Below are 10618 nucleotides of genomic sequence, written 5' to 3'. Positions count from 1 at the left end.
CATCAAGATTACCCCCCCTCCCCACTCTGGTCCCCGCGTTGGTATGAAGAACAGTCCACTGATACTCCATCAAGATTACCCCCCCTCCCCACTCTGGTCCCCACGTTGGTATGAGGAACAGTCCACTGATACTCCATCAAGATTACCCCCCCTCCCCACTCTGGTCCCCACGTTGGTATGAGGAACAGTCCACTGATACTCCATCAAGATTACCCCCCCCCCCACTCTGGTCCCCACGTTGGTATGAGGAACAGTCCACTGATACTCCATCAAGATTACCCCCCCCCACTCTGGTCCCCACGTTGGTATGAGGAACAGTCCACTGATACTCCATCAAGATTACCCCCCCTCCCCACTCTGGTCCCCACGTTGGTATGAGGAACAGTCCACTGATACTCCATCAAGATTACCCCCCCCCCCTCTGGTCCCCACGTTGGTATGAGGAACAGTCCACTGATACTCCATCAAGATTACCCCCCCTCCCCACTCTGGTCCCCACGTTGGTATGAGGAACAGTCCACTGATACTCCATCAAGATTACCCCCCCCTCCCCACTCTGGTCCCCGCGTTGGTATGAGGAACAGTCCACTGATACTCCATCAAGATTACCCCCCCTCCCCACTCTGGTCCCCACGTTGGTATGAGGAACAGTCCACTGATACTCCATCAAGATTACCCCCCCTCCCCACTCTGGTCTCCACATTGGTATGAGGAACAGTCCACGGATACTCCATCAAGATTACCCCCCCTCCCCACTCTGGTCCCCACGTTGGTATGAGGAACAGTCCACTGATACTCCATCAAGATTACCCCCCCTCCCCACTCTGGTCCCCGCGTTGGTATGAGGAACAGTCCACTGATACTCCATCAAGATTACCTCCCCACTCTGGTCCCCACGTTGGTATGAGGAACAGTCCACTGATACTCCATCAAGATTACCCCCCCCCCACTCTGGTCCCCACGTTGGTATGAGGAACAGTCCACTGATACTCCATCAAGATTACCCCCCCCCACTCTGGTCCCCACGTTGGTATGAGGAACAGTCCACTGATACTCCATCAAGATTACCCCCCCTCCCCACTCTGGTCCCCACGTTGGTATGAGGAACAGTCCACTGATACTCCATCAAGATTACCCCCCCCCACTCTGGTCCCCACGTTGGTATGAGGAACAGTCCACTGATACTCCATCAAGATTACCCCCCCACTCTGATCCCCACGTTGGTATGAGGAACAGTACACTGATACTCCATCAAGATTACCCCCCCCCCACTCTGGTCCCCGCGTTGGTATGAGGAACAGTCCACTGATACTCCATCAAGATTACCCCCCCTCCCCACTCTGGTCCCAGCGTTGGTATGAGGAACAGTCCACTGATACTCCATCAAGATTACCCCCCCTCCCCACTCTGGTCCCAGCGTTGGTATGAGGAACAGTCCACTGATACTCCAAGCTTTAGGTTATAACTATCAAAATATACAAGGAAGTGACATCTAGTGTTATGCCTCAAAATTATCAAGCAACTTTATCTACTGACATAGAACGTAATGTTTATATATGTATAGACTTGATCATATTAGAATATATAATTTACTTGGACATTTCTAAATGTACTGAATAATAATTTGCAGAACACTTCACTTTCACTGGTTACCAACATTACATGTTTGATAGTAGACTATACATAGTGTGTGACTTTTCTGTTTCCGTTAGTCAGCACCTCAAATACTTTTGGGTATGTGTCCACTCTATTTGTTTATAAGGACGCTTCACCATAATCTTGTTTTCTCATCAACACCCCCCTCTTCTGGTAAAATTATTTTACTACAACATTATACTTTGTCAGGTCTCAATATGTTCAAAACTATTCTCTACCCTAAGGTTCCATCTAGTGGATAGAAATACTACCTACATATGGTCTAGTGCAGTGGTTCTCAACCAAGGCTACTAGGACCCCTGGGGGTACATGGTCTATCCACAGGGGGTACTTGAGAAGACTCATGAGACCATAGGCTTACTGGTAAAATGCACATGAAAGGGTACTTCAGGGGTACTCCAGGCAGAGCAGAATTCAGTTAGTGGTACAGTAAGTGAAAAATGTCAGGAACCACTGGTCTAGTACATAAAAGAGGAAACATACTTTCAAGGTTGAACATACTTTCAAAGTGAAAGATAGTTCATTTTTAGACCTTATGTATGAAATGTCTCTGATTTCTTGATTAAAATGTTTCCGCTTTAGAGTTAAAAGTATTTTTTAAGCCAGCAGGTCAACTTCAAAACCTTAGGGTAGAGGAGAGTTCTGAACATATTTAGGCCTGATAAAGTATACTGTTGTAGTAAAATCATTTGACCAGAAGAGGGGCTCCCGAGTGGCGCAGCGGTCTATGGCACTGCATCTCAGTGCTAGATGCGTCACTACAGACCCTGCTTCGATTCCAGGCTGTATCACAACCGGCTGTGATTGGAAGTCCCATAGGGCAGCGCACAATTGGCCCAGCGTCATCCGGGTTTGGCCGTCATTGTAAATAAGAATTTGTTCTTAAGTGACTTTCCTGGTTAAATAAAAACACATGGCTGCATCATCCTCCAATAATTGCTATGTCACCCCCAACAATTTCAAGTTGTGCTCTTGCAGCCATACTGGGCTGGCACATTTCCTTCTGGTGTTTCCAGCTCTTATATAAGAAATCTCATACCCTGCTGATCTATAATAATTACATCATGCTGCCTGTCTGCTACATACTTAGAAATAAAGTAGGCAAGGCACTGTATCCACCACTAGATGGCAATGGTGTGGAGCTGTGCAGCTGTGACTGAACAGCCTAAATGAACTCAACAAAATGTGAATACATTAACTTTTTTTGATAGGCTTATTGAAGCAAAAGGTATCTAGTCAAGCTAGTTGCAACATGACAACTAGGCCGATGTAAAAACGAAATATCCCAAGCTCTTAGTATAGGCCTATAGGCTGCAAAACTGTCTTTGTGTAGGTCCTGAATCAACTTTAATCAAAACGACCACATCACACAGTTATATTACCTTCTAGGTAGGAGGAAGGACTGGAATGTATCTGGGCCTTTGGGATTTAACATTACGTTTGGGAAGTGGCATCTCATTCATACACACGTAGTACTCGTAAATGTTAATTTGTTAACTCTAGGCCACCATTCAACCTGTATTCATTTTGTGCCAGGGGGCTACTCCTGTAACGTTGTTTCAGTTCAAACCAAAATAGATGGGAGTGCCCTTAAAGATAGCATACAGGCTACATTATGTATGCCTGTGAATGCACTTTACATTTCCTCCAATTGTCGTATCCCTGTGTAGTAACAAGGTAATTCCTACAAAGTAGCCTACTGGAGTTATACTGTTTAGTAATATAAGCCTAGAATTTAGAATGTTTGGCTACAGTTTAGCTACATAAGTGGCCACTATATTAAGCAACATATTCCTCTTGTGTAACCAAAACCGGCCACTCCTCTTCATAGGCAAGTAGGCTTTTTTGTAATGCATTTACAAAAGTAGCCTACTATGAAACGGCATGATAATAATACGATGTTGCTACAAATGTACACATCATCAGAGCAACCTGACCTGGTAGTTACCTGGTTGCTATCTCCCTAGTCTCAAGCGGAAATGTTTGAGTTTGAGCTCGATTCGGAGCAAGGGAGGGAGAGATGGTTGCGGGAAAGGTCGAGCGACGTGGAAAACAGCTCTGCGCACAAGAAACACGCAGTATGCAGTTCTCTTCTCACATTCAAGGCAGAACAAGGGCATATAGTCAGAGGGACACACCCAGCGGAAATATGGTGCTGGCAAATGCGACAAACAGCAATACCCAAAAATGGTTCCAAATGATCCTGCAGGCACGGTGCGGAAACTGGCCAGGAAAGTGGAAGAAGACTGTCGAGAACGAAATTACCTGAAATGTACATGACATGAGCGACAGATTCTCATGAAATGTGTTCTCTCAAGCCAGCAAAGTCGGTGCATTTGAGAAAAAACAATTAGTAGCGCGCAAAGCTTTACGTTTTCCATGCTTTTTAAAGCAATGTCGGAGCGCCATACAGAACTGACCTCAATGATAGGTAATGTTAATGATTTTTGTTCGTTTTAATCATCAATAAATTACATTTCACTGTATTGCATTTTGCTGGCAAGATGGCGCCGGCGTAGCCAAGTCAGGTGACCTTGTTTTTCTCCATCACCAATGCATGATTGTTGGTTCATAAGAGATGCGGAAGTCAATGTAGCCTATTGTAGCCTACCTACACAATTGCGTAGCTGGTTGGGATATGTGGCGAGACCATTGTTTCAACCGTGCACATGTAATGGCGGCAATGGGGGTCTCTGATGCGACCACTTTATAATGTGTGAGTGGTTTCGGTGTCAATAAATTTTGGTGGCAACAATCCTGCATTCCACACATTCTTGGATATAAAAAACAGGAGTTTGGCCATGCATAACCACTATGGCTAGGCTTACATGTCACCAGATGTGCCGCAGTTGCATGCTGCTCGTTCTTCATTAGCATGTGTTGGGAAACTGCGCTTTGAGTTTTCCAAGGGTGAAGTGCATACAGGCGTACTTATATAATTATGATGTTGTGGCCAAGGCCCAATGCCAAAATGATGTTGGCAGCAGACTCGCCGACACAATGATAAAATGAAGAAGACGTCAAAAACGTCGATTGAAAGGTTGTAAGCACCGCACCTGCGTGCGTAATTAGCCCATCATTGAAGGTGTCCATAGCCTACTTCAAAATTAAGGCAACATTTTGACAATATCAAAATCAATTGCTAAGGAGAATATTCACTGTTAAGCCAAATTTCATTATTTAGTTGTGTGCTAAGTAAATCCTGATGGACAGAGTTCAATGTTGATGTGCACATACTTTGGATGTCAACTTAAATACTGAACATACAACCAAACATTGTGTAGAAAACCCCACCCAATTTTATAATCGCCTTTTATTGGTGGGTGATATTTTGTAAATCCTGTCCCCCTTTTTGTTGGCGATTGTAATTGGTCAATGGTGACGACAATCCCAACTCACATTCCCGCCTACCGAGGAGATCAAGTTTGAATGAACAACAGCAGTCTGTTCAAGGAGTAGTAGTTGCAATTTCAGTAAAAAATACTTTTACGTCTGTATACTTGGTTTAGAAAATCGGTGGACTGGTTTTCTCAAGATGGATATGAAGAAAAGAATTCATCTAGAATTGCGGAATCGCACGCCATCTGATGTAAGCTAACGTTGAGATCGTATTGTTTGCAATTGTTTTAATGATAGTGTGATATGCAAAGGGTTACAAAGTTTTTTCGCGAGTTAGCAATGTTGCCATTACCGGAGCAGTTCGTGTTACATTGTTGCTGATATTTATCACCGTAATTGCCGCTCTAGACTTCGTAGCCAACTTAAAACGATTAGAAGGTAGCATGTCTGAAAGTGCAGTTGGTGAGAATGCACCAATACACCTCATTTTCATATCTGTATTTAAAAGGCAAGCGTGAGCCATATTGCCTGATGGTAACTTTGTAGTCCTGAACGCGCCCTTTTCCTTCCCATCAACAAGGCGCATTCATAGCCTCTTTTCAGCTAATTCATTGTCAGTTCTCATACAATTAACGTTACTATTTTAGCGCATGCATAGGCTACAAAATGTCCTTGATTTTTGTACCCTGGCGATTGCTCGCTCACAACTTATTACGCAGCACAGGCTATACCTATTAGAAATGGTTTGGTAACCGATCAATGGTCTGTCTACGGATTGTTTATCCAAAGATAAATAGACGTGTATCGTTCGTTGGGTCGGCTATATTTACCGTGCATGGTAGGCTAGGCCTACTTTTTGTATGTGTTATAATAGCCTAGGTATTAGTAACGTTAAGTGCATAGCCTACACAACTAATTTAAAACCGCAATGAAAAGGTTTTGTCCGTCCTAGGATTTTAGTGCAGGTTATCACGTGTGAAGAAACATCTATCTCGGCTCATATTCTAAACAAGGTGCACATTCAGAGAATATCAGACTGTTGCCGAATAAAAATTTAAAAAAAACATGTTACAATATTTTACATTATGGCTCGTTTGGTTGCATAGGCTATACGCATGCTTGGATTCCCAGTTGAAAAACGATGAGTTTGACCCTGGTTTCAGTATCAAACAATACGAATAATTTTCTGTCAAGCTAAGCACATAAAAACCGACAGGCAATTTCGGGCTGCGGTGCTCCAGTTTCAAGATCTAGGACAAGCCGCCATTTTACCGAGAAACAAAGGCAACGGTTTCTATCGAAGATACCGTGTACATTGCTGTGCGTTCATTTAACACGAACGATAACAACTTTTTCCTTCATACCTTTAAACATATTGCAGTAGGCTACAATCCAAATCGTCAACTCTTTATGAGTAAGCCATAATGTAACGATTGGTTTTCTTGCGCCTGCTGCCAACTTCTAATCGGCAGCCCCTCCTACTCGCTTGATGACCCATTGCACGACTCGTAGCAGGTTGTTTTCGCTTTTAGAGCAAAGAAAATCGACAAATACACCCACACGTCGATCATTGTGCGTAGTTTACCCCTTATTTAGTCGAATTTGTTACGTGCGTAATACGTGCATAATTTGCGGATTTGGCTCTCACCAGCAGCACAGATGGTCTAATCCAGGGTATAATATAATGCCAATGGTGTCCACTCAGCATAATGTTCATTTCAACCGTGAACAGAAGTTGTTTTCATGCCAAATTTAATATACCAGAGGTGTCTGTGTTTTGCCTATGAGCTGGTTGGGTTAATTTGTGGGACTACGACAATGCAATACAAGAAGAAGCAGCACCACCAATTAGAAAATCTTAATATTGGTCTTTGTCCTCTACATACACTAATGAGAATCCTGGTCCTGTGCAAAACATTAGTCTGCATTCTGTCCCCAAAACGTGGGAATTACAGAGGAGTGTACAAGCTGGGTACTGTCATAATCATCAGATATGTTTAATGTGAGTTCAATCTAAATGTGTATGTATTACTACATGTACTTTCCTGTTAGAAATCAACTTTATGTATTTACAAAATAGTGATCCGTGGAACAACAAGTTACCTGAAACTACCACCCAGATTCTGAAGAATATGTTTAATAAATGATCAATTCATTAAATCCCAAGCAACACACCATCTGTTATGTAACATTTTCTGCACCAGACCAGTGTCAGAGGAGGCTGGTGGGAGGAGCTATAACAGGACGGGCTCATTGGAATGGAATAAATGGAACCAAGTCAAACATGTGGATTCCATGTGTTTGATAGCGTTCCGTTCCGGCCATTCCAATGAGCCCGTCCTCCTATACCTCCTACCACCAGCCTCCTCTGGTGTCAGATATGCCCTCCCTCAAATGGACTGACAGGCATACTATAGTTATAGATTTGGAGTAAAGAATCACTTTACATTTCCTATTCCTCTTGTTTTCCAGGTGAAAGAGCTGGTGCTTGATAACTGTCGCTCAAACGAAGGCAAAATTGAGGGCCTCACAGATGAATTTAAAGAGTTGGAATTTCTAAGCACAATCAACGTTGGGCTGACGTCGGTCTCCAACTTGCCGAAGCTGAACAAGCTGAAAAAAGTCGGTTTTCTATAAAAAAAAATGTAACAAAGTATTATTGTTGCCATGCTATTACCACTTTGTGCAGTAAAGTGAAAATCTGTTTTATGGATGTCCTGTTATGATTACTCTGCTCATACAGTTGTTGCATTATTTTCTCCTCAGCTTGAACTCAGTGACAACAGGATCTCAGGTGGGCTGGAAGTACTGGCGGAGAAATGCCCGAACCTCACACACCTAAACCTCAGTGGCAACAAAATTAAAGACCTCAGCACGATAGAACCTCTGGTATGCAGCGGGTGTCATGACAACGTAGTAGCTCTGTGTGTGTGTGTGTGTATATATATATACTATACTGAACTCTTGTCGCAAGGTGCTATTGGGTCTGAAAGGGAACCCTAAATGGACATAACATTGTCCAGAAAATACCTCATTCATCAAATGCACCTCCATAACTTATATGTAAAGCTTTGAGGTAAACAATTAGCAACTAAACCTCCATAGTGTATATTTTAATCTAGTTGGAGTAGTCAGTATTAAAGAAAACAAACGAAGCCTAAATATTCATATTTCATCATCAAGACTTCTCTTCTTTCACAGAAAAAATTAGAGACCCTGAAAAGCTTAGACTTGTTCAACTGCGAGGTGACCAACCTCAACGACTACAGAGACAACGTGTTCAAGCTCCTCCCCCAGTTGACGTACCTCGACGGCTATGACAAAGACGACAAGGAGGCGCCAGATTCGGACGCAGAGGCCTATGTGGAGGGACTGGACGATGACGATGACAGTGATGGTACGATTTAAGATCCATGCTATTGTATACTATATACAAATGTTGGTAAATAATAATCGGATTGGGCTGTGATTTAAAAGATGGATATGAACCCATAGAGCTCTGACATGACCTCTGTGTTTTTCTAATGGTAATTATGTTCATGATGTTGTTCAACGTTTCCTTTTGTAACAACGGTATTATACCAAGTGGCTGCAGTGAATGAGTTGCATTATAACTATTGTAACTTTGTAGTGGCCCTTATGCATTTTTTGATCACCTTAATAGGCTAATTCTATTTTCAACTGCAGAGGTAGACGAGGAGGAGGATGAGGATGAGGATGAAGACGCCCCACCAAGAAAAGCGGAGGATGATGACGATGAGGAAGGTGAAGAAGAGGAAGAGGAGGACCTAAGTGGAGAGGTGAGACTTTGAGGATGGGGCTGCAATGATACTTATATCTTGATCGACGCCTGCATGATAAGTTGAATGATTTACAATAAATGAATAAAGAGCCACACAAAATGATCTTATACCTACCTTAAAGTGATGCAGACTGGGCTGATGTTTGCTAAACCAGCAAATACCTGGTGCCCCCCCCCCCCCCCCAAGGTGCATCTCAACCACTGCACTGTGACATCATTATTTGAATATGACCCATGGCACATGACAAGGGAGATTCTGATCTGCATTTGTCTCTTAGGAGGACGAGGAGGAGTTGGACGGCAAGGAGAGTGATGAGGATAATGAAGGTGAGTGTGGTGGAATCTCACTGCTGTCACCAAATGTGCATGGTCACAGTATCGTGTGTAGCTTTAATGTTGGGACTGATTTTTAAAATAACACGTCTACTTAAACCAAACTCAATGCTTTCCTGTTGAACGTGACCATTGACTTTTGTTTTCCTAGAAGAGGAGCGAGGTCTGAAGAGGAAAAGGGATTTAGACGAGGAAGCAGAGGAGGAGGAAGACGACTGAAGATGTGCTCACCACCAAGCTATGTTCTGATCAGACTGTTTTAACCTTGTATTCCCTGTCTCCCCCACCCCTCTGTATTTGTCAGTTGTCATATATTGCAGTAGGCATGGTAGTGTCATGGGCCAGCTGGGTAAAGGGTTGGTGGAAGGAAACAGTTGTCATTTGATTCTTTTTTCTTTACATTTTTTTGGGGGTACTTTTTGATTCCTTGTATTCTACTCATATCTGTCCCCTGCAAACCATTGGAAGGGCAGAAGAGAACATTTTGTAAAAGTCCAATATTATTAGCTCTAACCTTTGTAAAGGTTTTGTTTTCTCTGTGATATTGATAGCTTCTGTGTATACAGATTTCTGATGATGATTTATGTATTTAAAGAGACAAGCTACCAAAAAAACTTTTAGAAATGCATGTCTGAAATAGATTTTAAAGTCGACTACTGGATTTCAAGTATGACAGTTTCCTATACCCTTTTCTTATTCAGTGTCTTTTTCTTTGTGTACATGAAGCGTTTTGTGGTGTCATCCGTATATCATTATATGCGCTGTTTTCATCATGGAAAGGGTGTTTAAACATTCATAGAATGGCCTGTATACAGGGCATCTTTTTAAGCATAGTAAAGAATGTCTGCCCTTGTCAGAATGTTTCTCCTTAACCCCTAGCTTTGATAGTTCGGAAATTACGTGTTATTTGTAAATACTGACCAAATCTATTTTTTTTCTATTACTCTTTGATAATGGCAGACATTTACACTTAATTAATTGTAACGATGAACTGTAGTAAGATATTGAATATCTGTGCAGCCGTACCTAAAATAGGCTAATTGAATCTGGTACACGATTTCCATTTTCACCAAATTATATTCACAGAAATACTCACTGAATCCAAATTTGTTATTGCTGTCCAACTCTTCAAGTACATATTCGTTCCCCACCTATATAATACACCGCTGGGCAATGTGCAAAGAAAACACCTTTTGCATTTTCTTTTCTTAAACCATAGGGCAGTTCATGGTCAGATAGGCCTACCTCAGTCATGTTCCCCTTACATGTTTAACCCACTGTCATCAAAGCTAATACCTTACCATGAGACAAACTTTTGATTTTCTCCCTTTCACTTCAATAAATATTTTTTTTTTATACAAGTTGTGGTTTGTGATCTTTTTGAATTGCTTACATCGTCATCTAATAGTTGACAGCATTTTTGATAATCCAGATGCTTGTGCTACGTTGTACCTGCTTCCTAATGTACTGTAGCTTACTACTGACATC

General features: G+C 42.3%; 1 protein-coding gene across 2 annotated transcripts; it reads left to right on the top strand.

Moving 5' to 3' along the window:
• Positions 1–5032: 5032 nt before the first annotated feature.
• LOC115203525 (acidic leucine-rich nuclear phosphoprotein 32 family member A) lies at positions 5033–10486 on the top strand. Of its 2 annotated transcripts, none has more exons than XM_029768289.1 (7): positions 5033–5245; positions 7468–7617; positions 7762–7884; positions 8197–8392; positions 8683–8795; positions 9076–9124; positions 9285–10486. In XM_029768289.1, exons 1-7 carry the CDS (start codon positions 5192–5194, stop codon positions 9347–9349), a joined length of 750 nt encoding a protein of 249 aa, XP_029624149.1. In that variant the 5' UTR covers positions 5033–5191; the 3' UTR covers positions 9350–10486. The 2 variants fall into 2 exon arrangements, with proteins under 2 accessions (XP_029624149.1, XP_029624148.1); XM_029768288.1 differs by having other exon boundaries at positions 5034–5245; positions 9282–10486.
• The last annotated feature ends 132 nt before the right edge of the window (positions 10487–10618 follow it).

This window comes from Salmo trutta, chromosome 12 (assembly GCF_901001165.1).
Source record: "Salmo trutta chromosome 12, fSalTru1.1, whole genome shotgun sequence".
Taxonomy (NCBI): Eukaryota; Metazoa; Chordata; class Actinopteri; order Salmoniformes; family Salmonidae; genus Salmo; species Salmo trutta.
This window is presented reverse-complemented; position numbering and strand designations above follow the sequence as displayed.

Coding starts and splice junctions, on each gene's coding strand:
- LOC115203525 (XM_029768288.1), top strand. CDS start 5,192: ATGGATATGAAGAAAAGAATTCATCTAGAATTGCGGAATCGCACGCCA. Junction 7,885..8,196: donor TCAGCACGATAGAACCTCTG/GTATGCAGCGGG, acceptor CTTCTTTCACAG/AAAAAATTAGAGACCCTGAA. Junction 9,125..9,281: donor GAGTGATGAGGATAATGAAG/GTGAGTGTGGTG, acceptor TTGTTTTCCTAG/AAGAGGAGCGAGGTCTGAAG.